The sequence below is a fragment of the Agelaius tricolor genome, unplaced genomic scaffold, assembly GCF_023055355.1.
Source record: "Agelaius tricolor isolate 1412-34295 unplaced genomic scaffold, bAgeTri1.0.p SCAF_74, whole genome shotgun sequence".
In the NCBI taxonomy this organism is placed as follows: domain Eukaryota; kingdom Metazoa; phylum Chordata; class Aves; order Passeriformes; family Icteridae; genus Agelaius; species Agelaius tricolor.
The window spans coordinates 386,318-414,236 of NW_027269334.1; the positions used below are offsets into that span (position 1 = coordinate 386,318).

The 27,919-nt window shown below is 43.0% G+C and overlaps 1 protein-coding gene across 1 annotated transcript in view; it reads left to right on the forward strand.

Moving 5' to 3' along the window:
* VWF (von Willebrand factor) overlaps positions 1–27,919 on the forward strand; it is a 118,378-nt gene that overhangs the window by 19,414 nt on the left and 71,045 nt on the right. The window contains exons 8-18 of the mRNA XM_071418037.1: positions 636–758; positions 3,311–3,422; positions 5,214–5,260; positions 8,162–8,298; positions 9,624–9,762; positions 10,360–10,460; positions 12,869–13,064; positions 13,641–13,856; positions 19,688–19,928; positions 20,721–20,815; positions 22,492–22,652. Of these exons, the coding sequence (XP_071274138.1) occupies positions 636–758; positions 3,311–3,422; positions 5,214–5,260; positions 8,162–8,298; positions 9,624–9,762; positions 10,360–10,460; positions 12,869–13,064; positions 13,641–13,856; positions 19,688–19,928; positions 20,721–20,815; positions 22,492–22,652 (1,568 nt within the window). The remainder of the gene's footprint in view (positions 1–635; positions 759–3,310; positions 3,423–5,213; positions 5,261–8,161; positions 8,299–9,623; positions 9,763–10,359; positions 10,461–12,868; positions 13,065–13,640; positions 13,857–19,687; positions 19,929–20,720; positions 20,816–22,491; positions 22,653–27,919) is intronic.

Here is a 27,919-nt window from a genome sequence, read left to right on the forward strand (position 1 = left end):
GAAAGGGCAGTCTCTAACTTTTTCTTCCCACTTCATGCCCCCACAGTATTGTAGGACATGGTGTGTGTATGCACTGAAGAGAAGGAATGCCTGCAATAATGTGTTTGTGTAGTGGCCTGACCTAGATAATGGCAGCAGTGGAGATACCAGGCATGGGTGTTATCCTGAACTGGTGGGTCTCTGGAAGAAGGAGGATGGGATTTCAGAGTTTTAACTGTCTCCTGGTTCTCCCAGGAGAAACACCAAACAGGATAATTTCACAAATGAGTGGAGTAAGTGCATGGCTTAAAGGTGCAAAACAACCATGTCTGTCCAAATTGCTTAGATATTATTGCAAAACTTCTCCCTAGGTTTATTATTCTTTATGCACTTGGGTTTAGTTATTAAGATTCATTTTATTAGAAAGCAAATTGGCTTTAACCTCTGAGTATTTACTATGCTACCTGACAGATGATATTGCATCAAATTGAAAATCAAATATTTCTAAAATGTTCTGCTTCTAAAAAAGAAATAATCATTTGGAAACTGACATGACTTTTTTTTGTCTCTGTAGTTCAGCCCTTGATAATGAAAGGATTTTTTGGTTTAAGAGTTACTGAGGAATTTGCATTTCTAATTTCTTTTAATTGTTTCAGGGCCAAGGTGTCCAGTTGGCATGGAATATAAGGAGTGTGTATCCCCATGTGCCAAAACCTGCCAGAGTCTGAATATCAATGAAGTGTGTCATGGACAATGTGTTGATGGCTGCAGCTGCCCTGGTAATTTATTTACTGGGTTATTTACAGAGAAAAATTTGGCAGTCAAGCTACTATTTTATTAGAAGAAAGAAAGCTGTGTCTTCCCTTAAATTTTCTTGAAATCAGGAACACTTCTTTTTTCTGGGACCATGCCCTAGAATAATCCAGTTTCTGTAGCACCTGTATGCTCACTCCACGAAAGGGCCATTTTTCAGGGCCAACTAAAAAATAAATGTTTCTGTGAAAATCAGTACCAACTAATATTCCAAGATTGCCTTTATTTCTTGGTGAGAGACTGCTTGCCTTTGATGTACTCCTGAATTGCTTGGGTTAGAGGCAAATACAGTTAGGGGAAGAAACAGCAGAGAATGCACTGAAGGAATTTCTTGCAGAAAAACAGTACATGTAAAGCTTGCACTGCAAATTCAAAGTTCTTCATCATTTAGGTGAATAATTTATTATTGAATCTTCCATACAGGAGATTTGATTGGATTAAAGGGAACAGCCCAGCCACACCCATTTTCTACTTCTGTCTGTTGTACTTAACTGCAGGAGGAGAGCTTGGTTCCTGGCTCCAAAGCTCCATATGCTTCCATTTATAGCTGGTTTGGTTTTTTTTTTTTTGGTTTTTTGTTGTTGTTGTTGTTGTTGTTGTTGTTGTTGTTGTTGTTCACTGGGTGCTTTGTTTGTTTTGAATAGGACTGTCTCTGCATTTCAGCCTGTCTGGGCTTTGTAAATGCACACAGGTGTTTAGGGTCACCTTGTACAAGATGCCAAGTGTGACGGAGGTTTGCAGAGCTTTGCTTTCCAAAACAAGGCAATAATGACAATGTCAGCCTTGTTTGAGGAGTCACTACATTCAGAGTTTGATAGTTTCCCATTCAGCTGCCAGTCTCTTCCTTACTGGAGGTTCAGAAGTGTGGCAGGATCTGAAAAGGTGACAGACAGGTGATGTAACCAGACTCTGGAGATTATTTTGCTGTGAAGGATCCAGCTACTGTATTTGTGAAGGATCCAGCTACTGTATTTGTGCAGTCCTGGAAGTGTTGGAGAAAGCTGAAGGAGCTTAATTAATCCTCTGGCTGCACAAGGGCTCTTGCTGTACTTTTCCTTTGGTAGATGCATTGGTCTGTTCAGCATGGGAAAGGTCTAAGGAGAGAGGAACTGACAGGTGGAGAAGTAGGAGCTCCACAGAAAGGGTAAAGGGCATGAGAATAACAATCAGCAGTTCAAAACTTTTACTGCTATTTGTTGTACAGCCAGAAAAGTAGAACCTGGAGGAAACCAGGAGGATCTGACAGATGACTAGAGGGATTTTTGATGAGGATTCTACCTTCACTTAGCTTCCCTCCAGTGCTCCAAGGGCAAACAGGATCTGAAGTCTGTTTGACCAATGTCGTCTTTTTTTTTTTTTTTCCCCCTCTGTTAAATGCCCCTCATGGTTACATTAATTGCTGTAAATGGAATTACTCATGCCAGGAAAAAAAGACAGGCATTCTGTTTTCTTGTGTTCTCTGGAGAGTCACAGTACTCTTAAATGCTCAGACCTTGTTGTGATTCTCTCACTGGAAGGATTTTCTCAACAGCCAAGATCTTTCCAGGCAGATTTATAGGAAGAATAAGAGAAAGGAGACTTATCTGGGTCTTGGGATCAGTGATGACTGCTGCTTCCAGGGAAAAGAGCCAAAATCTCTGCAGGCGATTGGAAGGAGTCACTCAAAGAGAAGGGACAGGGGTGTTCAAGAAAACAAATGTTTTGCCACAGCAGCTCTTTTGAAAATGGCAGAATATCAACTCTCTCTCAATATGGGGGTTGAATAGAAAGCACTATAAACTAGCAATAGAAGCAAGGACAAGTTTCTACCTTAGAATAACCTTTTAACTCCTTTGTGCCTCTGTTTATCCTTAGAGTACAAAGAGCTCTCTCTATAGAACAGGTAATTATAGCTGTGTAATATAGAAACCTCAGCAGCTGGACTCAAGTTGGGAAGCTAGCCCTTTTGCTTTTTGCCTCTGCAGATGTTCAGAAGTGGCTTCTTTCTCTCAGACTCTGCTAAGAGTCTGAGACTTTAAGTCTCTGCTGGACTTAAATGGTGTCCAAATTTGTTTCTTCATTCCTCACTTTGCCTCATCTTTGGTTCTCTTATGATGAATACAAGACTTTCTGTGGCCACCCTTTACTGCAGCCAGTGAAGTTCATGGTTTTTCCAACAGTCAAGTCCCAGTCCAACTTTTATCAACTTTGATTGTGCTCCTTGTGTTTAATTTGTCTATGTCCCAACATGTGTTCTAGACCTGAGGATCTGCTAAGCAAGGAGCTTTTCTGGCAGCACCAGGAATGCTTTGTTCAGCAGGTCTGAGGGAGAGGCAGCACCAGAAGGGAAGCAGACACCTGCCGGTGTGAGGCTTTTTGGCAAGCCTCATTCCTTTTTATTGTTGTCTATGATTAAGTATGGATAATAATGCATATGAAGTCTTGGCAAAGTCCATGAAGAACAACAAAATCTAATTGTATTTATGTTTCTGTCCCTGTGTGTGTGATATGGGTGTCTGATGCTACCTGACCTATCCAGAGGGGCTGCTCCTTGATGGTGACCACTGCATTGAAAGCTCTGACTGCTCCTGCATCCACTCTGGAAAACATTATCCTCCTGGCTTCACCATCTCCCAGGACTGCAACTCATGGTAAACCCTGTGCTGCTCTGGTGTGGTTGCTGTAGATAAGTACTGCACACCGGTCAGTGACTGCTTTGCATTATCTTGCTAGAAATCTCTCTACCTTTAAAAAATTTCCTTTCACTGGCAAAGGGCTTGCTCTCTTACTGGAATTCCCAGCCCCTTCCAAGAAGTGAGCTGTTCACAAAGGCAAAATCAGCTCTATTTTCAAAGGGAGATTTGATCTGATAGAACAACATGAAGGTCACACTCCTTCAAAGAGCAGAGAACTACCTGTTTCCTGTGGATAAGACAGACCAGCAGGTTCCCATGTCTGGGTAGTGTCAGCAGTGGTGTCTTTGTTTTGACTTCCTAAGTGTATTTAACCTCTAAACCCCATTTCTTTCCAAGAGGAGTTAGCCTAAGGCACGTCCTTGGAAATTGTTACAGGGCTAATGAGTCTTCCTAGCATGGCCCACAATTTTTCTTTCACTCCTGAGTACCAGACTGGAGGGAAAAAACAGCACTTTAAAGAAAGGAAGAGGAATTAGTCACATATTCCTGATCTGGTTTTGTCTTCAGTGTGGACATATTTGTGCAAGGAGTTTGGACAACTGTTTACTCAGAAGTTTCCAATTGGAGCACAGAAGGAGGGGAACTCAATGAAGGCCATGACATGCAGAAGAAAGGTGGTCTGTGCATCATCCCTGTTAATCAGCAGCTATTCATTACCTGCACCACATGTCCCAGAACAAAAGCCATAACCATGACATTAGCGTTTTATCTTTTTCCGTGCAGTCCTCTGCAGCTTTGAGCTTGGCCACATTGTTCAGTCTTAGTGCTCTTGGGATATGAGTGTAGCCTGACAGGCTGGGTTTTTTATTGCTTGTGTTTTGTTACTGCTTCCTATTATTCAAACTTGATGCTGCTGTGGAGAACATCATTCCGTTGACTCTGCATTTAACATCCTCAATAATCTACCTCCCCACAAATGGTTTTCAGGGGCTGGGATAATTAAAGGAATGAGAAGAATATAGTAGCTCTTGAACCAAGGAGTGCAGAGGGGGTTGTGGAAGACACTGGAGTTGATCACAGCAAGGGAGTTTGATGTAAGAAGAAGTAAAGGAGAATAGATTTGTTTAAGGGCTAGAGAGGCAATTTTCACTGCGTAATAAATATGGGCTGTGAAGAGGATGGGGTCAAACTCTTCTCAGAGGCAAACAGCAAAAGGCTGTGAAGCAATGGAGATAAGCTGAAAAGGAAATTCTGTTTTGGCACAAAGAAAAATTCTTCTCCCTTTTCCAGTGCTGTACTGGGACAGCTGCTCAGTGAGGTTGTGGGACCTCATGTTGGATATTTCTAAACTCAAATGGGCAAGGTCCTCACCCACCTGATCTAGCTTTGACATTGCTTTCTCTGAGTTGGGGATTGTAGTAAATTATTTTCCTAGAAGTCCCTTCAAACATTTTTTCCCCTGTGATTCTGTTGTTTTGATAGATATACCTTGAGAACTGCATTGAACTCATTCCACATTAGTGGAAAATAGCTGAAAATTCCATTAAACACAGAGATTTGACAGGGAAACCCAGAAATCCTTGAGTTCTGCCACCATACCCATTCATATTATCAGCAGTTGCTGTCATATGATGAGAAGAAGGGATGAATACATTAAAAAATGAAGTTATGGGAGATGGAAGGAATGTTGGGGACTGATCTAACTTCCCTGGGACAGATGACCATTTTCAGGTTTTTGGGAAAAATGTGCAACAGAAAATTTATATTCATGTACTCTTACTTAACTTGCTACTATCTCTTTCCTAGCATTTGTCGACATGGCATGTGGATCTGCAGCAATGGGGAATGCCCAGGTATGTTGGCTTCACTCTTTTCAGGTTTTGACAAATAAGCCTTGCCTACGTCCCTCCCACTCATGCCCCACTTATGTATTTTTTTTTTACTCAAAAAAGCAAATCTTTGTTCTTCCTTGCTCGATCCAGTACAGTCCAGTTGGGATCCTACTTTTAAGTTCTTCTCTTGAGACAAGTCAGACATTGCTCTGTGTGGTTTATGTGTAGCAACGTAAAATCCTGTTTGGTGGGAAGGCCGGTTCCTGCTTTGATTACTTAGTTTGCCAGTTATAAGGGTCTGTATGTTCAGAGGATTGGCTTGCAGGTAGAGGAACACTCCTGGCTTTCTTTGACCACGTACAATTTCTCATTGTACCTTACCGACCACAATTCCCTCATGGTCATGTTGTGGGTGAAGGAGCCACAGTCTCAGGGAGAAAGTGGCTGCCCTGCCTTCCATGGGTGCTGGCAGATTGGAGAGGCAGCTCTGCAGATGCAGACTGGGGTTATGGCTGGACAGGAAAACAGCAGATTTGTGGGCTTTAGTGGTTTTTTGTTGAGATGAGACTGTGCAACCCTCACAGGTTAGGGAAATTGCAACAATCCTAAGGTGTTCTATCAAAAAAGTCTGTCTTTTTTTGGTAACATGAAACTTGCCTAACCCATCAATGGTCCTTTTCCTCCTGCTTTAGAACAAAAGAGCACTTCCCCCAAAGTATCAACACTTAAGGAAGAGGATGGGGGGTGGTGTATGCAAATATTCAAAATGGAGATGACATTTTTAGTGAGCTGTCCCCTGTGCTTGTTTATTAAGGATCTCTTCAAGTGCAGAGAATCTCACTGTCTAAAACACAGCTTCAAGGACACAGCCCAGGCTGATTCATTACATCTTTTAGCTAATGGCCAGCAGCATGATTACAAACAAGAAATAGGTGCTTTTCTAACTTCAGTTTTTCCTTAGATTATAGCTTTTAATGTCCTTGCTCTCTGGGCTGTGATGAATACTCTGTGGGCCAAATTTTTATCCGTAACTCCACATTTTCTTCATAGTGATTATAGAAGTGAAGATAAATTTGGTATTGAGGCTTGCAAACCGATGTTGATCTCCAGCTCTGTGCAAGAGGCAATATAGCATTGCAGCCTTTTCCTGAATTGGGAAGCTGTCCCAAATGAGCAGAAGTGGAAAAGAAAAGCAGCTTATTTTTGTACCTTCTGCCAATATATCTAAATCAGTTTTCTACTAGGCTTGTTCAAGACTGAATGTTGTATACCTGCAGCTGTTGTACCTGTGCCTGCTAAAAACTCTATAAACTGTACTGAGACAGTATGGGAGGGTAGCAAAGCCTCCCAGAGTAGCCAAATTTATATTGTTACCTGTGCTGTTTGTCTCTACTTGAAGTAATATTGCAGCATATTTTCATTGTTGATTAGTTACCACAAATATTTCTAAAATCATATGTCCAGAAAATTTATGTAGTTACTTGTATAAACTTTAGGTAGTTCTGTTTTTCTTTTGACCAACTTTTTGTTGTCAGGAAAGATTGCTTTCATATTGTGGGAGTGAATTGCCCAGCTTTAAAGTTGGTGATAAGGTGAATCCAAAGCTGGAGCTGGCTGGCACTACCAAGAGGCTTTCAAGTTGATATCATAACGGAAATAATTATGAAGGCAGAAGGTTTCAGGAAATTTTATGGGATGCATTATATCAAATGGTGTAGACAGAGGGATCCATAAGTAAAGACTTGGCCACAGAAAAGTAAATTCCCTTTCAGAAGCAGTGCCAAAGGCTGGGACTTGTCTTAGATAGCAGTCCTCAGTTCTCTGCTTCAAACCTGTCCTCATTTCCTTGTTGCAGAGAATCAAACTCCAAGGGATACAAATATCCAGGAGATGCTAGACTTCTCTTAGGGTGAATCAGAGCTGTGTAAGGCTGGGAATCCTCAGGATCTGTACTTTAGCATCAGCTGGTTTAAGATAGTAAACACTAAATAATATGCTGAAGAGGGAAATTTCCACATGATGTTCATTAGACAGATCTTCTGTGGGACTCAAAGGCAGCAAAGAGAGAATAACTCATGGAGCTCACCTGCCAACTTGTAACATTTAAGCCTTCTCCAGCGTTTGGCTGGTGATGGCCAGTGTAGGCCCAGCGCTTGTATTTTGTTCTGGGTGAGGAAGTGGCTGCCCACCTTATTTGCCATGGGATCATCTGTAAGTGTGATGGTCTTCTCATATGGAAGATTTTCTTTGCAAGCTCTGTGGAGTTGGAGCCTTTCCATGTGTTTGCATGACAGGATACTAAATCCCAGCTGTGGTATTGGGATACTGCCTTCCTGGAATTGAAAAGCCACAACTTAACAAAACACCTTCAAATGTTGATATGTTTAAATAGCTCCTTTTTCTAGTAGAAAGATGGTCCAGCCAGGCCATCTTTCACATTATTCTGTGAGGACTTTAGATGTAGCTATTGTAACTATAGAATGATTTTTAACTTTCTGTTTGTTGATATGATGGTTCAGGGTAAAGTCCAACATAAATTCTACCCTTGGAAGGACTCACACAGACATTATCTTCCAGATCTTCATTCTCATAAAATATTTTATACTAAAATAACATATTGGTATTTAAGGCATCCCAAGAAAAGAATATAGGCTTTTCCATAGGCACAAATTTCAGCTCTTGGCTGTGGTTTATTCTGTGTTCCCCAGCTGTTGTTGGTTCCTCTGTTACTACTGGTAATGTCTTACAGAAATAAACAGTGAGATAAGGATCTTGCTGGTGCTTTCTGGTCTGTGTGGAGTTCAGGCCTTGTACAACCTGTTCCACCAGGGCTGCTCTTCCCCCTCAGAGACTTGTGGGGGCTGAGCAGGATTTTGCTTGAATCTGGCACTGGGATGATTAATGGCTTTTTGCTTTTTCTAGGGGAATGCTCTGTCACCGGCCAGTCCCATTTCAAAAGCTTTGACAACAAGTATTTCACCTTCAGTGGGATTTGCCAGTACTTATTTGCCAAGGATTGTGTGGAAAATTCCTTCTCTGTGATCATCGAGACGGTGCAGGTAGCAGCAGCCTCGGCTGGTGCCTCTGCGCATGCTCTTGAGAGTGGGCGGGGCTGTGGGACTATGACATGAATTGCAGATGCGCAGGCCAACGGAAGTAATTTCCCTATGAGATAAATAGTTTAAATAACAGATGCAGTCTTTCTCCTTAGTTAATAACTGTTTTGCTTCTCCTCACCACCATTGCCAGGAGCCTGTCTGGGGATGGAGACTCATGATGATGTTTGGAGAATGGGCCCTCACTCTTTGCCAGCTGAACAAACAAACAGAGGCGAGGGTGCACTCCTTGCCAAACACCCTGGCTGCTGGTGCCTCCCTAATGCCTGTGGGGAAAGGACATTTCCTTGGACACCAAGCAGGGTGCACTGGCGGAGAAGTACCTTGCTTTGTTTCCCATTTAGTCCGATTGGCTGGTGATTTTTTTTTTTTACTTAGACAGCAGCTTCTGACTCTCTTTGCTGCCCCCCCTGATGGATGGGTGAGAGGCAGCTGCAGAGAGGCAGGAAAGGGAGCCAGACCAGTGCAGGGAGGGATGGAGACCCTGAAGGGGGATGTCACAGGGAGGTTTACACAGTTGTGAAATAAATCGACCAGTTGTTCTTGGGAAAAGGTGAACAAACCTAGAGACTGAAAAGGACCCTGAGGCAAGGAGAGGGGAAGAAAGGTGACGGGGACAGTGGAACTGAAGGCAGGGAGAGGTGCAATGGAGACAGGAGACAGACAGGAGGGAAGGGGAGATCAGTATCAGTATCCAGCAGCACCAGGGAAGTTGCAGGCTTTGGAGAAATGGGCTGTGACAGTTCTCCATACCATCTGTGTCTGTCTCCTGCACTAGAGAGCTCTGATAGCCATCAGTGCTTGGGAAGCTGCAGGACAGGTTTCCACTGAAACTTCCCTTTTGAAACCAGGGAGGAGACATGGGGCCCCTGCAATCCCTGTTCCTCATCTAGGTATCCCAAAGCCGGGAAAACAAACACCTCAGGAGTCTTGGGTAATGTGAATTGCGTGGCTTTTTTCCCAGGCTATATGGGTCAGGTGTCCTTCCTGCTCCTGCCACAGCTCTGGGGCTGGTCACTGCCAGGGGTCTGGTGGAACACCCACAGATCCTTTTCCAAGTTCTGAGATGGGGAGCTCAGCCCTGGTGCATGATTAGTGGGATAGTGGGGGGAGGGCTGTCAGCCTGCTGTTTGTGGGAGGCAGAAACCAGATCTATAAAAACAGTGTGACACTCAACACCTTTCAAATTTTTTGAAAGTGCCTTCTGGGACTAAGTCACCAAGAAAATGAAAACCTGATGTTCGAGGCAGATTTTCCCTTCTCCGCAGTGTGCAGATGATCCTGATGCCGTGTGCACTCGCTCAGCTTCTGTCCGGATCCGGGATATGGACAACAGCATCATTAAAATGAAACACGGAGGAGGAGTTTCGCTGAATGGACAGGACATACAGATCCCTTCACTGCAAGGTGTGTTCACATGGGCTGACTCTGGCCAGCCACTGAAAGCCTCCTGCTTAGTAGTGGTTTTAGACATGCCTTAGCCCAGTTTAATCAAAGAGTGTTTTCAATGCCAAACTCTCTTGCAGTGTCTTCTAGAAGCTCTGTCATTTCAGCTTCTCTCCATGCAGCAGACGGATCTTGACTTGGCTCCTCTAAAATCAGAAGAATTAAGCTGGTCTGCACTTGTGAGATTTGTGAAAATCACTGTTGGTCTATTCTTTTTTGAAATTACTGTTTTTCAACAGAAGCTTGAAATCATGGAATCACAGAGTGATTTGGTTTGGACCTTAAAGATCATCTGGTTCAACCACCCTGCCTTGGGCAAGACACTTTCCACTACTCCAGGTTGCTCTGAGCCCCATCCAACCTGGCCTTGGCCGCTTCCAGGGATGGGGCAGCCACAGCTGCTCTGGGCAACCTGTGCCAGGGCCTCAGCACCCTCACAGGGAACAATTTCTTCCCGATATCCAATCTAAACCTGCCCTCTGTCAATGTAAAGCCATTCCCTCTTGTCCTGTCACTACATCTTGTAAAAGCTTACTGGCACCCTGTGGTTGCCTTCAGGTGCTCTCCGTGTCCAGCGTGTGGTGAGGAGTTCAGTTCGCCTCACCTATGGGGATGATCTGCAGATTGACTGGGATGGTCATGGACAACTCCTAGTGAAGGTAGTTTTTCTGTTTTTTTTTCTGCCTGTTTGCCCCCTCTCTCCTTCCACCCATATATGTACAAAGATTTTCTTATCTGAAGTCAGAAATTGCTTTTTGTTGCATGTTAGGAATTCCTTTCTCTTTTGCTACTCCCAGAGTAATATACAGGTTCTTTTGTATTCCAGAAACAAACACTTCATCTTAGAGCAGCTTGGTAGCTTTTTTCTCCTCCCCCTCTTTTTTTTTTTGGATGTGTGTGTAATGACAGCTGTTATTAACCATGAACAGTTTTGTGTTTTGTTCAGCAGATATCCTCCAAACTGGAGTTTTGTTTTTGTTTGCTTTGACTGCCTTGTCTAAACCAACAGATGTGAATGACTTAAAAAAAGGGAAGGAAAGGCCCCCAGAGACACAGTTACTCATATTTTCCAGGAAATAGAAATCAGCTCATAGATGTGTTGTAGGCTCCTTCTACTGTGAGGAATATTTTAAGTCAGCCTTGATTAACAATTAGGTTTTGTTGGTGCTGCAGACACAGCAAAGTGTAGAAAAATTGAGCTAGGTTTAACAGAAATGATCTGTAAGGGAGTGTAACCACAGCCCTGTTGCCTTTGAATCCCCCTTTTAGTAGGAGTCTGCTCACTGAGAGGAGTCTTGCCAAGAAAACCAGTTTTCCTGGGATTTTCTGCCGAGTGGTAAATGCTGTCCTCCTTGAACCATGGTGTTGCTTTTGCATTCTTCTTCCCTGCCCCAAAATCTGGCTTAAATGTCATGTCTGGCACAGCACCAAGGGTTATGAAAGCCAGTTCAGAACCGAGTTCAAGAGTTGAAAAGAAAACAGATAAGAAAAGTCTGGAATAATTTTAGAAAGCATCTGTGGGTTTGTGGTTGTTGTTTTGATTTAACCTGTATCTCTGTGCTCTGAGGGTCCTAAAAGTGCTTTTGGGGCTTAGAATAATTCACTTCAGCCCTTAGCACATCTGAGGAGTTTTGGCTTTCCTCAGTATTCAAAATATTTTTCTCCCTGGTCAGAGACCCATACAACTGGGCAAATTTTTTGTCCCATTGAAAACAAACCTAATTTTCTGCTCCAGATCATCTACCCATAAAAGCAGTGGCAGTTTCTCCAGTTGTCTGCTCCTTCCCTTGCTGGGCATCTAAAGCATCTCTTTAATTGCTTTTGGAGAGTTATTTTATACGGGATTTGGAGACTGACCTCTTGCCAAGTATTGCTGATAATAATTGGAGGAAGTGATACACTTCCATTACCTTGTTCTGGCAAAAATTCTTCCTGTGTTCCTCAAGAAGGCTCTCCTTTCTGTGACTGCCTGATATTTGTGATTTGAGCTTCCACTCCAAAATACTGCACAATTTGGACTTGTGTGAATCACTGCTCCATCTGCAGAGTACACGAAGGAGCAGTAATACTCTTAATAGTAAGAATATTTATTCTCTAATTGTTCTTTTTGATGCTCCATATTTATTCTCTGACCCCCGTGTTTGAATGCTGGGTAGTATTAGGTTATATTTTGGAGGATGCTTTTTATTTTTATTTATACAGAAAAACTGTTTTCTTTGAAAAATGTGGATTTTTATAACTTTTTTTTGTTTGTTTCACTGGTTACTCCTGCAAGCCTGCCTAAACTAGCACTCAGCTACATGAATAGAGAGGGCTGATGTAGCGTCAGAGCTCCTGTGTTTGTAATGTACCTGTAATGTGGTGTTTGTAATGTACCTGAGCTTTACTTCTAACAGAAACTGACAGTTCCTACTAAAATAAAAGGTATTGGTGCCTTTGTGATGCAAGTGTTGCTTAGGAGATTTCTCCCTGTTTACCTCTAGGTTTAGGGTCATCTTTCAGATGCTCCTTGATTTGCAGCAGGAATAAAACAGGTGAAAAGTGCACCTTCTCTGTGGATTGTTGGAAATTCTGCTTTTAGTCTGCTTGAAGTTCCTCTGGGCAGCAGGAATATCTAATATGAAGTAGCTTTAGGGAGTATTAGTTTATCTTTCCTTCATCATCCAATCTTCCTTTAAAATGTGAAATGCTCCCAGGTGCTATTGGAATTGCATTTAAAAAAAAATGCAACCCCCACTGTTACCCTGCTCATTTATATGAATGAACGGTGAGAACAACGAAAGACTAAACTGGACTGCTGATCAAGGCATAAAAATAAGCTATTTTTCTCTTAGTCACCCTCTGAAATTCATTGTAGTGTGCAAAAATTGTCCTGCAGCTACTAACAGTAGCAATTTTGTTAGAAGTTTGAAAATACAGTACAATGGCATTGTGTCTGCAGCACTTTGCTTTGTGTTCGAGAATTTTCTGGACTATTCAGTTGTGTATGGCTCATTCCTTAAAAAAATCTTCCTCTACAGTGGTAACCTGTTCTAGAAGATGACCAGGCAGATGTTGTGTTCCTTAGGTGTCCCCAGTCTACTCTGAAAGGATGTGCGGACTGTGTGGAAATTATGATGGGAACCAAGGGGATGATTTTCTTACACCTTCTGGCATGGTGGAATCTCTTCTGGAGGACTTCGGAAACTCCTGGAAGCTCAATGCAGAGTGCCAGGACTTGTTAAAACAAGACAGTGACCCCTGCAATCTCAATCCTCATTTAGGTACTGAACTCTATTCAAAATTAATATGTGCAGCAAATGGTGATCTTCCATTTACACAAAAAAGGAAAATAAAGAGAAGAACCTAATGTTGCTAACATTGCCACCAGGGTGGCTGTAATATATATTTTTAAAAACCCAATAAACAATAGCAACAAAAAAAAAACCACACACACACACAGAGACTTGTATTGATGCAGCCTCATAAGGAAAACATAATATTTTGTGAAAATTGAAAACAAAAACTAGTTTAATTTTGCAGATTTGAAAAGGTAGCAGAAAGCAAAGGCCCTGTAAAGGGAATTACAGCACCAAAAATAGTGCTAACGGAATATAAAAGCATTGCTTTTCCTTGATTTGTTTTACTATTGAGACATTATTCTTTCAGTAGAGCTCATGATGTATGAACTATGGTGCTATCTGTGCCTGCCTGATCCTGTTTTATTCTTGTGGGATTTGTTTGGTTATATTTTCTTTTTTAAAAGGAAGAGAAAATGCTTACTGTGGCTCCTCTGGCTTTCCTTGAAAGCCACGTTGATTGACTGATTCAGTATGAGCATGTAATTTTTCTCTTTTTAGCCAAATATGCTGAGGATTCCTGCTCAGTTCTGATGTCTCCTGCCTTTGAACCTTGTCACCATGTAGTGAGTCCCACTCCCTATGTTAAGAACTGCCGCTTTGATGTTTGCTCCTGCTCCAGTGGCAAGGATTGCCTGTGCTCTGCCATTGCTAATTATGCAGCAGCCTGTGCCAGGAAAAGCATCCTGGTGGAGTGGAGACAACCTGATTTCTGCCGTAAGTGCACTGCTACTCAAACCCACTTATTGTCGTCCTCCTGAAGGAATTTTTCTAGCAACATTGTGTGAAAGAATGAGATGCCAGATTTTCCTTATGGCAAACGATGAGAGTAAATCTTTCCTTCACACTGATAAGGATGCAAAAGGTGTTCCCAGGGACTGCTCAGCACTGGGGGAGAGAAGCGTTGATCTGACACAGCTCCACAGAACTTTTCCCTTGGTTTCCATTTTCAGCTACTCACCTGGAAACTTTCTGAATGTCCTAGGGTGGGAATCTCCCAAGTGATTTGTAGTAATCCATGAACTGCCTTTTTTTGAGGCCCAAGCTTCCCAGGTCCTGACCTCATCAATGACTCCTGAACGTGGGGTTATGGAGGAAGCACAAAAGGGCAAGACAAACTTGTATCAGAAGAGAATTTTGGCAGTCTTGTGGCATCACCCCTGCTCACAGCAAGGCTAAATTACTGTCGATTGCCTGAGGTTTTGGCCAGAAAAATTTTGAATATCTCCAAAAAATTGAGGTACCACAGCCTCTCCAACATCTGTCTCTCTCTTATCCAGGACCAGATTAATAACCAAACTGCCAGGAGGCTGGAGCAGAACAGTCCAACACCTTTCATTTCTTTTATTTCTCTCTTAGGTCAGTGAGGTAGGAAAAAATCCATTATCATGTAATTTCGATTGAGCACAGACATACTTTTCCCATAAATATTTGTGAAGTGAATATTTTTCCATTTTCCTGAGCAACTTCGTTATAAAGGAAAGAAGACAATTGAAAAATTTGGGGGAAAGCATGTGTGCTTGGCAGCTCTCCAGATTTGTTCTCTGACATTTACCCAAGCAGAGAGTGGGAAAAACATTTATAAACTGAGTGTGCAGAAAGTGGAAAAGAGAGACGTCTCTGGCCTTTGACCTGGTAGGGTCTGCAAGGTCAGTAACCACAACTTTTTCAGGCTGTAGAGTGCTTGCTGTGAATGAGAACAAACTCAGTTTATATTAAACTGCTGCATGGTTTTATAATATTTTACCTAGTTTATGTAAATGTTCAGGTAGTGGAACAGTAATGTAATAAAAATCCTTTCAGAACTCTGCAGGTCTGGAGGCTGAAAGAAAGAGGAGCGATAATGCCCCATTGCTCTTTCTGTAATTGAACAAGTCAATTTTCACAATTAATCTTTAATAGTGCAGAGCTGCTTCTTCCTTTCTGTACATTACAGAGAGCTTTGTACTTGCACAAAGTGACAATTTCCCTGATTGCAGATCCATCAGCCCCCATTAAATAATCCTAATGCCCTAGACATCTCCTGACACATGAGGGAGAGCAATCCCTCTTTCTTAATGGGTTTGAGATGTGAATGTGCAGGTTGTGTAATTTGTGCTGGTGGCCCAAAGCACTGAATATGTCTTGCACTCCTACCTTCATCCCCAGAGATTTGGTTTCTTGGGAAATGACTTGACAGAGCCAGTTTGCTTGATTTGGAGTGGATAAGTATCAGGGAGCAAAGTCATTAGTGTAGCACAACATTTCTGCTCTGTGTCAAGCTAAGAAGTGCCTTCAGCTCCCCTATCTTTGACATTATTTTAGTTGCAGTTTGATTATTTAAGACCTGACTCATACCCCTGTAACCTCCATGAATAAGCACTAAGCCAATCCCTTCATGCTGGAAGGGAGGAGCAGACAGGCCACACTGTGAAGGGCTGTGTCTCTCATGCAGCTGCATGTAAAAAATTGGTTAAAACCCAGTCTGAATGGCTGGGCTGAGAGAGTGGTGGTGAATGGAGTTAAACCCAGCTGGGGGCTGGTCACCAGTGGTGTTCCCCAGGGCTCAGTAGTTGGGCCAGTTTTATTTAATATTTTAATCAAGGATCTAGGTGAGGGGATCGAGTGCATCCTCAGTAAGTTCATGTCCAGCACCCAGCTGGGTGGGAGTGTGGATCTGCTGGAGGGCAGGAAGGCTCTGCAGAGGCATCTGAACAGGCTGGATCCATGGGCCCAGGCAAGTGCTCTGAGATTCCACAAGGCCAAGGGCCTGGTCCTGCTTTGGGTCACACCAACCCCCTACAGCTCCAGGCTGGGGCAGAGGGACTGGAAAGCTGGGAAAGGCCCTGGGGGTGCTGGGGACAGCGGCTGGCCAGGAGCCAGGTGTGCCCAGGGGGGCAGGAGGCCAATGGCACCTGGGCTGTGCCAGCCATGGTGTGGCAGCAGGGCCAGGGCAGTGACTGTCCCCTGGGCTGGCACTGCTGGGGCCACACCTCAGATCCTGGGGTAGTTCTGGGCCTGTCACTACAAGAAAGACATTGAGGGGATGGAGCCTGTCCAGAGAAGGGGACGGAGCTGAAGAAGGTTCTGGAGCACAAATATGATGAGGAGGAGCTGAGGTGGGGCTAAGCCTGGAGAAAAGGAGACTCATGGGAGACCTCACTCTCTAGAACTCTGACAGGAGTGTGCAGCCAGGTGGGGATTGGGGTCTGCTCCCAGGGAACAAGGGACAAGAGGAGAGGAAATGCCCTCAGGTTTCACAGAGAGTACAGATTAGGTTTTATGTAAACTTTCTTCATGGAAATTGTTATCAAGCACTGACACAGACCACCCAGAGAAGTTGTTGAGTCACCATGCCTTGAGGTATTTAAAAGCCACATGGATGTGGCACTTAGGGACATGCTTTAGTGGTGGACTTGGCAGTGTGAGGTTAATGACTGTATTCAGTTATCTTATGGTCTTTTCCAACCCATATATTTTTCTATGTTCACCTGTCCCATGTGTGTATTGTTCTGTGGCACAGGGGAATCCATCAGCAGGTCCCTAGATCTTCCTTCAGATTTTAGGACATGTTGCTAATCCCATTATCTTCCTTAATGTGGTAGTGCTGGGGCAGTTGGTGGCTTTGCATACTTTCTGTAAGAGGATTTGTATAGGATAAATCTAAGAGTGCTGGAGGAGGGAATTAAGGACAGGCTCTGAGCAGCATATGAGAATGGCTATCGGGCATGCTGGGCCTCAGCATGGCAGAGAAGCTGTGTTAAATCTAGTTCTGGCAGGGTCCACCTTCACTCAGAGGTGGCAACGTTTTCACCTTGTGTTACTTGAGGAACTGGCCATGGTTTGTCTCTTTCACTCTGATTTCAAAACCTGCCCCTATGAGCTGCATGAGCTGTTCAATGCAAAGACATTTTTTCCAATGCTTTCCCACTGTTTCTCATCTTATTCCTGGGATAGGCTGTGCTTTGAGCACAGCATTAAGCTGTTTCGGTTTTGTAGAAGCCATCCACAGGGACTAGAGGCATCTTGCCTTTTTCTCTAATTTTCCTGTCAATAATGGGATGGGTTTTTTTTTAGTGGCAGTGTATTACACAGTGTACAGACATCAGGCCTTTCCCAGGTCACTTGTTTTGCCTTTTTGTTGTTAAAAACAAATGTTGCTGGTAAGGGATAGAGCAGTGTATTGGGATGTGGAGTGTAAGAATGGCATTTAGAAGCATAACTGGAAAAACAGGGGATGTTCAACAAATTTTAGGAGGTACATGGACAAGGAAAATCATAGAATGGTTTTGGTTGAAAGGGACCTTAAAGATCATCTTGTTCCAAGGGACACCTTCCACTAGACCAGGTTTTTCCAAGTCCCTTTCAGCGTGTCCCTGAACACTTCCAGGGATGGGTCAGCTCCAGCTTCTCTGGACAACTGCTGCCAGAGCCTCAGCACCCTCAAAAGGATAAATTTCTTCCTAATATCTAATTGAAACTTGCCCTCTTTCACTTTGAAGCCATTCCCACACATGGATTACAAAGGTTTATCTAAGAAACGAATCTACTGCAAAGTTGTCCCGTGGATAGGGAGTGTTACAACTGACTAGAAAGTAGGGCAGAATGCTGGGCTCAGTTATCACATCCTTTTTTTGAATCTTGAAATTCATAAACTGATGTACCCATCTGGAACCTGCCAAACCAGTTCCATGTTTCCAGAGGTTCATGTGTAACAAATTGTACTTTTGGCTGAGGCCCCATGGTTCTCCTGCTGGGATGTGCCTTTAATAATGAGAGTTATTTTTAAAATGGTCCTCAGCCTTGGGCTGTGCCTGTTCAGGGTTTGATTTACTGCAAAGATCAGGTTTGTGTAAGTCAGAAGCACATTTTTGTGAATGCTGCCAAAAATTCCTGTAACAGTGAATGAGTTTATCTTCTGCTTAGTCCCGAATTAGGAAGCATTTGCTGTATTGATGAGCACACATTTCTTGGACTGTGCTCTGAAAGGTACATTAAGTAGTTTGGGCACCTTAGATGTTTTTGGGCTGGATTTTCAGTTTAGGGTGTTATACTCCCATGTATGGGGCTGCAGGAGCCTCAAGAGAAGCTAGTGCAACCACGTCTCTCTCCAGTAGGCAGGAATAATTCTTCATTTCAGAAGAGTTTTGTGAAGGTGACCATGAGTCACTGGTCAGCACATAGGCCTTGCTTTGCTAGTCCAGCGAACACCTGGCTGAAGCTGCAGGACTATCCTGTTATTTCATGCCTGCCAGAGTTCCCAGGGATGTGAGCTAGAAGAGAGTAGGGATTATCACATCATTCTGCAGGAATGACAAGGGGAAGGGCTTTCTCTCTAACCCTTTGATCTTGGTTTCAGCAAGGTACAAATGTGCCAACATCGTTCCTCATAACCTTACAACTGTTTGCTGTGGAAGGTTGCTACAAATGACAGTGTAACCCCTGGTTATCAGGAGGCCTGTTAAATTCTAACTCTTGATAAAACAAGCTTGTTTCCCATCTTCTGCAATGTGTTGTCATAACTGCCACCTAGTGCTGATGCTGATGTGTGCAGAGGAGAATGCCTCAAAATCGGCCCTGTAGAAGTGGTGGTTTTAAAAACAAAGAAGCCAAAATGGCTACAAAGGCCATAATTAGTCTCCATATGAAAGAATTAATAATCAAAAATTGTTAGTATCAAGGTTTGGCTCCATGATTGCTAAATTCCTTCATTATTTGCACTTGTTTCCATAGAAATCACAGGGTTCTTCTGGGATGTGAGGCTGTTGTGTATTGCTGCACTCCTGTTTACCAAAGCAGAAAAACACTTTTCTACTTATTTTGACCAAATAGTCCCTAAATATGTTGCAAAGGAAGAGAGGTGTGAATGTGTACATGACACTTGTAATGCTCTTAATGCATGGGATCATGGAATAGTTTGGGTTGGAAGGGACCCAAACGTGTCATTCCAACCCCCTGCCATGGGCGGGGACACTTTCCACTAGCCCAGGTTTTTCCAAGGCCCATCCAGCCTGGCCTTGGACACTTCCAGGGATGGGACAGCCACAGCTTCTCTGGGCAACCTGTGCCAGGGCCTCAGCACCTTCACTGGGAAGAATTCCTTCCTACGATCCAATCTAAACCTGCTCTCTGTCAGTGTGAAGCCATTCCCCCTTGTCCTGTCACTCCAGGCCCTTGCCAAGAGTGTCTCTCCATCTTTTTTGTAGGTTCCCTTCAGGGGAGCTTCAGTTAGGTTATCCTGACTGTGATCCAGATAATAATAGAGGTTGGACAGAGTGTGTGTTTCATGTTCTGGGCAAAATTCTGTGGCTAAATTTCCATCACAGTGCAGGGTAGTCCAGTCCTGACATTTATGGGGAATTTCTTTTAGTAAGGTTTTGTTTGTGTGTATATATAAGCAGTGCCTTAGGCTACACCAGTGCTGCAGTTAAGGAGGGATGGTGTTACACTCCATTGACAAGTAAATTGAGCAAACACCTTTTAATCCCAAGCTTCCCAGTCTGTTTTAGGCAGCTGTTCCTTTAGCTGGATTTGAATCAAATGCTCTTCTCCCTCATGTGTTTCACCAGCAATGGCCTGTCCTGAAGGCCAGGTGTACCAACAATGTGGGACACCGTGCAACCAGACGTGCCAGTCTCTGTCCTACCCGGAGGAGGACTGTGAGCAGCTGTGCCTGGAGGGGTGCTACTGTCCCCCCGGGCACTACCTGGATGAGCGTGAGCAGTGTGTGCCCAAATCCCAGTGCTCCTGTTACTATGATGGGGAGATCTTCCAGCCAGAGGATGTCTTCTCGAACCATTACTCCATGTGGTAAGCACACTATTCCTAACCCTTCCCTACACACCATCGCTTCACTTCTTGGAGGGCTTGAGTTGTTGCGTCAGTTCCGGTGCCTCCACTGAAACTAGTTAAAGAAAAGGCAAGATTTTGCCTCCAAGAAGCCAAACGGTGAGTTTTGCTATTGTATCGCGCTCTGATTAATTTCAAATACCACCTTACTCAGTATTAAGCCCTGTCCTATGAACAGTTCCTGCGAGTTTGAAATGGAGCTTAATTACTGACAGTAGCTACTTTGTGGGCTTTTAAAATGTCACTTTAATGTACTGTGCTATAATTCTTAACTGTTAAAACCTAATTACCTCTTGTCAAAGATACAAGTATTAAAAAGCATTTCTAATTGTTAAATTGAGTAGCAGTACACTTGGAGTGGGAATGCAATCTCTGGACAGGCCCAGTTTTGGGAACGGTGTCTTCTTTTCCTCTCTACCACAAAAATCCCAAGTTTCAGGAACTAGATGGTCCCTTACCTCTTTTCCTCAGCAAAGCTGACTATTGTCTTGCTTAGCTTTATCCCTGTGCAGCTGCACTGGATCCAGCAGGTCAGGGCCAGCAGGCAGCTGGGTTTCCATGCCACTGTATGGCATCAACTCCCTTAAGGAAATTTTGCCTTTAATGTTGGTAGACACAGTGGATGGAGAGCAACAGCTCAGCCCCGCTGAGGTGTAGTTTTGTATTCTGACAAGTTCCCTGTTGACTAAAAGTCAGTGTGAGTGAAAGCTGAATGCTGTTTCATTAAATATAAGCTCTGTTTGTTTTTCTCAGCTATTGTGAGAATGGATTTATGCACTGCAGTACAAACAGAGCTCCTGGTGCCTTCCTGGCTGATGTTTTTGCTGATGAGAGGCCATCTCCCAGAAGTTAGTATGCCTTAAAATCTCAATATTTTATTTTGATTTTTTTTTTCTATTCAGTCTCTTGGTAGTTTTGATTGGAGAAGAAATTTCAGAGGTTGCAACAGCTGTGATATTGTGAGATTTTTTCCAATTTTTTTTTTTATGGGATAGAAACAATAGGGATGTATGGGAGGGTGCAGGGCTCACTGAATCTCACCTCTCAAAATTATAAATAGCCACTGCAGTCTCTCTTGAGCTGAAAAGGTTAAAGGATCACCTATGCCAGTGATCTGAGGTCCCCAGTTGCTATTTGAGGATCACAAGACATCAGTAACTCATCAGTTTTATACCTTCTGTTTCTCACTAGTGGGATGCAAACTCTTTCCTGGTGTTAATGAGGCTTTTAGTGGCCTGAAGGTTACACTGCTGCCAGGTTTCCAGTGTGCCTTCCAGCCAGCAGGAATCTCCATGAAACCTCCTGGAGACTGACAGCTACCATGTTTCCCATCAGTGGACAGGTTTATCTAACATTTGGCTGTGAAAGGTGCATGGAAACACTTCTAGCATCTAACTGGGGTTTGTAGTATTGGAGAAAGGCCAGCAGTGCTCTGGGATCTTTTGGGGTTTTCCACTAATACATGGATGGAGCTTATGGGATTTTCATGGCATAGGGGGTTTGAGACTGGATGCATCTCAGAGGGGAAAGGGCTAGTGGGGCTTTGGGGAGGCCTGAGAATATCCAGGAGTTGGACTTCGTGATCCTTGTGGGTGCCTTCCAGCTCAGGATAACCTATGATCCCTATGGGAACACCAGTAGAGCTAACCACAGTGACTTCCATGGCACTCTGACAAATGCACCTGTACATAGGGTCTGGAGGAAATTTCTGGTTGATATTTGCCAGTGCATTGGAGACAAAGGGTAATTGTTTGTCTTTGCACCTTCTCAGGGTAAATCAACTTCTAGAGGAAAACACTGTAAATGCCTCTGTAGGTACAGGGCAGTGACCTGCTTAATGTTGCTTGCTAGGACACCAGTGACAGTGTCACTGGTTGGGTCACCTGTTCTTCAGGTGAAGCCTTCCAGGTGAATATCTCACCAAACTCTTCCCTTAATGCTTCTAAGACATAATTTTCCTGATAATAGGATGTCAAGAATTACAAAACCTCAGAGAGGCACATTGCTAGTACCACTTGAAATAGTACCCCGGAGTTTCTTGGGACATTCTGATCTTCTGTCAGATCCTGAAGTCTCAAACAGTTTTTATCAAAGCTCAGGGCACTGCTTTTACAGTCACCAATGTAGCTATATTCAGTGTGAGAAATGGGTCTAAATGCAATAATATGAGATGCTGTTGCTTCTCAGAATATCAATTTTCTGCTAACTTTGTACAGTGCTTAGGGGTGTTTGCATAGCCCCAGTGCAGTCTGGAATTGCACTTATATGTTTAGTGCAGCTTTTTTGCTTCAGTATTAAATAGCTGCTTTCATGACAGCCTAACTGAGGTGACTCCAGGGGAAGTAGGGGCTGTTTCCTTTGCTATGTCATGTGTAGTGATGTTACTTCAGGCTATATTCTAAATTAATTTTCTAATTAATGAAATTAATTTTCAAATCAAAGATCCACCTTTTAGAAAAATACTGTGCCAACAATGAGTACTTGAGTTCTAATTGCACTTTTTGTGAACTCATTTTTTAAAAAGTAAAAAGGAGCTTGACATGCAGATTCCCCATGGAAAAAATTATCTGTCCTGCCAACAACCCAAGAGCAGAAGGAGTGGAATGTACCAAGACCTGCCAAAACTATGACCTGGAGTGCATCAGCCATGGCTGCATATCTGGATGCCTCTGTCCAAAAGGGATGGTAAGCATCTTTCAATACAGCAGCAAGAAGCAGGTCCTGTTTGTTTCTTGCCTTCATTCTCTGCTACCATCTCTGTCTTCTTGCAGCTTGGAAATAAGTGGTTGTGAAGTACTGACTGTCAAGTTGTGGCTGGCTTAAAGAACATGTACAAGCATTGAAGATGAACTTTAGCTTGCAAAAATAATTATTAATCAAAATTCCAAAGCCTGCCTTGAAGACCAGTTTATGTCTTCCTTCAGCTCTGCTCCTAAAGTCCTTCTCAGTCTTGTTGAACTTTGTCAGCCAGAGAGACAGGAGAGAGACACCCATATTCAGGTTGATCATAGGGATGGAGGATCTCTCCTCCAAAAAAAGGCTGAGAGAATTGGGATTGTTAAGCCTGGCAAAGAGAAAGTGTTGGGGGTGACCTCATTGTGGCCTTCTGATGCCTGAAGGGAGCCCACAGGAAAGATGGAGAGAGACTCTTGACAAGGTCGTAGAGTGACAGGACAAGGGGGAATTGCTTCACACTGACAGAAAGCAGATTTGGATTGGGTGTGAGGTAAAAAGTCTTTATTTGTGAGGGTGGTGAGGCCCTGGCACAGGTTGCCCAGAGAGGCTGTGGCTGCCCCATCCGTGGAAGTGCCCAAGGCCAGGTTGGATGAGGCTCTGAGCAACCTGGGCTAGTGGAAGGTGTCCCTGCCTCTGGCAGGAGGTTGGAGCAAGATGATCTTTAAGGTTCCTTCCAACCCAACCCATTCTTGGGTTTCTCTGATCCAGCCATCCTTCCTGCTGATATTGGTTCCTCCTTGTCAAGTCTCCATCCCTTCAGCTGCCCTCCTGTGGGTTGTACCAAATTGAACAACCCTGTGAGAAGGAATGTGGGATATGAAATTTGCTAAGATGATGTCAGAGTGTGTCTCAGAGTTGCAGGTGTTGTACTAAGCACACCTTTTTTTTTTCCACTGAAAAGAGGCTCTCTGGGGTCCAGGGTTATATCCCACTGTAGCCCTCAAATATAAGAATAAGTTTAATTAAATTCCGAATTCCTTCAATTATCTTTCTAGAAAAACAGCTCTTCCCAAATTATGCAATCATTTTTAGCAATAATATAAACATATATTTTGAACGTTGCTACTGTATTTTGCTGATAAACACCCATTTATATAAATAGATTCTACTCTAGAATAAAATGCCAGCTCTAGGAAAAAAGCTAAGGCTTGTGAAATGTCTTGGAGGTGAAAAAGAACAGAATCTGAAGTCACCCATAAATTTTCGCCATGATTTTAAAAACAAGTTTTGCTTCTTTTCACATTTCAGTCTGTAAATGCCTATCCTTTAAGTGAAAAATATTCCTAAATAGTAGTGAGATAAGAAAACTTAGAAAAGCTTCTCTACTTTAAAGTTCCCAGAGCTGCAGGATGAACAGGCTTTTCTTTGCATCTAACATTCAGCTGATTTGGTAAAGGAGCTTGAGATTTTTGGTTTCAGTTCTGGGACATGGTAATAGTACACTTTTGACATAACTGTGGAAAACAAATTATGACAATTACTCCACAGGAAAAAAAACCCAACCCCCATAGTAACTAACTTTAATGTTTGGTACAGTATTTTGCATTTTTTTCAGTGAGTTAAAACAAATAATTTCTTCATAAAATTGTTGCCAAGAGAGCAATCTTTGGCCTTTTGGAATTGGAGACTCCAGCTGACTTTGCAGTGATGTGAAACACACCTGAGTTCAACAAGGTGGTTTGTCAGGTTTTGAATTGAAGAATCAGGCTCACTATTTAAAAAAAAAAAGTAAAATAAATTCTCTGTCCACTAGATGACAGTATGGTTTAATCTTCACTAAACTCAGTCTGGAATTACTTGTTCTCATTGGCTTCCCTTGTGGCAGAGAATAAAAATCACGAGCTGCATCCAAGCCACAATGGGAGAAGCCCATGTAGAAATGGTCTTGTAACCACTGCCATGCAAAGTCAGGATCAAGCCCAGTCCCCATTCAGGTCTGTCTTGTTTGCCCTGTCTTTGACTCCTGGCTTCACAGGAGCTGCCGGCTCATTCTCAAAGAGTAGTTTCCTTCTCCTCACCCAATGGGATGAGGTTTGGGAGAGCCTTTTTTCTTATTTCTGTGCTCTGCAATCAGGCTTTGTGCTCCCCCACTAGACAAGGATTTGGTTGGTGACCAGGATCTCCTTTCCATCCTGTCCTTTTCTAACACAGAGCCTCTGGGAGCACAGAGACAAAGCTCTTCAGAGTCAAATAAAGGTCTGTGTTTTCCAGGCTTGTACAACAGAGGTGAGCAATAAAGGGACTGGAAAAAGGAATTACTATTTTACTTGTCAGTCTGCTGTAATCCTGCCTAATTTACAAGCAACTCACAGAGGTGAGCTGCTGTTTGCAGGAAAGTCTGTGGGAAGTAACAGGCTACTTAACACGTGTTCCCATAAATATTTGCACATATTATCATGCTGGAAGAAATTGTGCCCTCTTACTGAAGATTTTTCTTTTCTTTTGTGATACAGTAGCATATGAAAGTTATCAATGCTCACAGGTAACTTATTAGCTTGAAGACAAAACCCAATTTCTTTTAACTTCTTCCAAACTTTCAGCTTCAAACTTTCTTTCAATTTCTTTCAAATAAAGTTTTCTGGTTCATCTTGACTTAGAATTTTATATTGCTTTGATTTCTAACAAATAAAAAATGTTCAATATGTCATAAAAATAATTCTTCTGTCTTTGATCATCTGGAAGGTGGGAAATTCTCCATACTTGTCACCCTCTTGCACAGCAGAAAAGAGAGATCATAACATATGTGCAGAAGTGTGGGGGAAAATAGGCTTTCTCAGATTAGTTTACTGCACTTCAGTTTTTCCCATTGGAAAATATTAATAAATATACGAATTGAGTGTTAACCACCTTTCTGGGGAAAGAGAGGAACAGAACAATCACAGAGCATAAAATCCAGACATTCCAAAAGTAGAAAATTACTTTCTTTCTATTCCCAACAACTGACAAAAAACTACGGTTTAAAATTTAAATGAAATATTTTATTGCATTCTGACTGCTGAAATAAAACTATTTCTAAAACTTTGATACATTAGTATCAAAAGGGAAAAAACCCTACAAATCTTAAACATCTTAACCAGGAAAGTTTGGAAGGCTTTTTTTTTTTTTTCTTTCTAACTGTTAAACTGAAATTTACCTGACTATTTTGATTTCTCTGTTGTATATTTTTTAGTGTGGGCCTATCCTATGTTGCAATGTCTTCATGAGAAGATGGACATGTCAAATAAATATTAGAGACATGCAGCTAACCTAAGAAAGAGAAGTCAAATGTAAACACATTTCGATCTTCTGACATGTTGTTAATTTCTCTTTGTTTGCACAGTAAGAGTGAGAGGCTGTTTTAGTTAAAAAAAAAAAAATTATGGAAGAAATTCTTCCCTGTGAGGGTGCTGAGGCCCTGGCACAGGCTGCCCAGAGAAGCTGTGGCTGCTTCATCCCTGGAAGTGTCCAAGGCCAGGTAGAATGGGGCTCTGGGTAACCTGGGATAGTGGAAGGTGTCCCTGCTGATGAAACTGGTGATCTTTAAGGTCCCTTGTTCCCCAAACCAATTTCTTATTCTAAAGCCTATTAACTATTGGGTTCTCATCTGACCTACTTTATTTAATCCCATGCTTCTTCATATATTTGGCTGACTTTCCACTGAAATCCACGCATGTGTCAGGAGGAACAGAGCAATGTCTGAGCTTCCCTTGACAGAGGGATACTCATCAAATTGTGTTGACCAAGAGAGTTCAAAGTTTAGGTTGAGTTGGATTTCAGGACTATGGGATCTCCTGACTTGGAAGGAACTCACAAGGATTGTCCAGCCCAACTTCTGGCCCTGCACAGACACCCCAACAATCCCACCCTGTGCCTGAGAGCATTGTCCAAACGCTCCTGGAGCTCTGGCAGCCTTGGGGCCGTGACTATTCCCTGGGGAGCCTGTTCTGTGCCTCACCACCCTCTGGGGGAAGAAAATTTCCTAAACAGCCTAACCCTACCCTGACACGGTTCCAGCCATTCCCTTAGGTCCTGTCCCTCGTCCATCAGAGCAGAGATCAGGGCCTGCCCCTCCTCTTCCCATTGTGAGGAATCTGCAGAACTGCTGTGAGCTCTGACCTCAGTTTCCTCTTCTCCAGCTCAACAGACCAAGTGCCCTCAGCCACTCCTCATGTGTCTTCCCCTCCAGACCCTTCACCATCTTTACAGCCTCCTTTGGACACCCTCTCATAGCTTTAGATTCTTATATTGTGGTGCTCAAAATTGCCCCCAGGACTCAAAGTGAGGCTGCACCATGCAGAGCGGAGCAGAACAATCACCTCCTATGAGTGTGGGTAAGGAGAATCTTAAAGGTTCTGAAACCTGTGATATTGTCCTTTCTTTTGCAAGATTTTTCAAGGTTTAGCAATTAATAACACAGAGCAAGGAAATTACATTTCTGTTTGATCCCCAAGTAATGGGAGAGTTGTTAGTCAACCACTTGTAATCCCATGGATGCAGAGCATCATCCTAAGGACATTAAATGGTGCAAACAGCTGTTGTTTTCATTACAAACCTCCGTCTTTTTGTATAGTTGCCTCCCCAGTGCTGCTGCCTCCTGTCATCTCAAGCACTCAGGACTGCTAAATCTCCTGTATTAACTGCGGTCTATTGATGGATTGAGAGACTTCCAGAGAAAATCCAGCTGCTTATGAATAGTACTCCTGTCCTTGTACTGTAGTACCACATGGTCCTTGTAGTGCACCATGGCAGCAGGCTGCCAGATATGCCCCAGATTTTGGATGGGGTGTTAATCGGCCCAATAGATTGTCTGTTACTATTAACAAAATCATAACTCATTGAGTTTTGCAGAAAAAAATGAGCATTCTTCTGGTCAAAGTCCACTTGGGGTTTTTGTGTCCTGCTTGCTGAATCCCACCCACCTACTCTGTCAGTGTTCAAGACAAGGTGCTCTTCCCTCTGTTGGTGGCTTTATGGCTGCTGCGCTGGTTGTGATAAAAATGCTAATACCAGTCTCTACCAGTTTTTATGGAGCAAGGAGAAGAGATTCTGATTCTCTTTTTACTAACCAAATGTCTAATCCCTAGTTTTTAATCCAGAGGCAAGCCCTCAAGTGTATTGTGAACTGTGTTGCTGAACACTCTGCAAAAATTCAGAAATGTAGCCACGAATATGAGGTCATAGTCCTGCTTTTTTCCTAAATACCACCAGGAAGGAAGGAAAGAAGGTATTGAACTGTT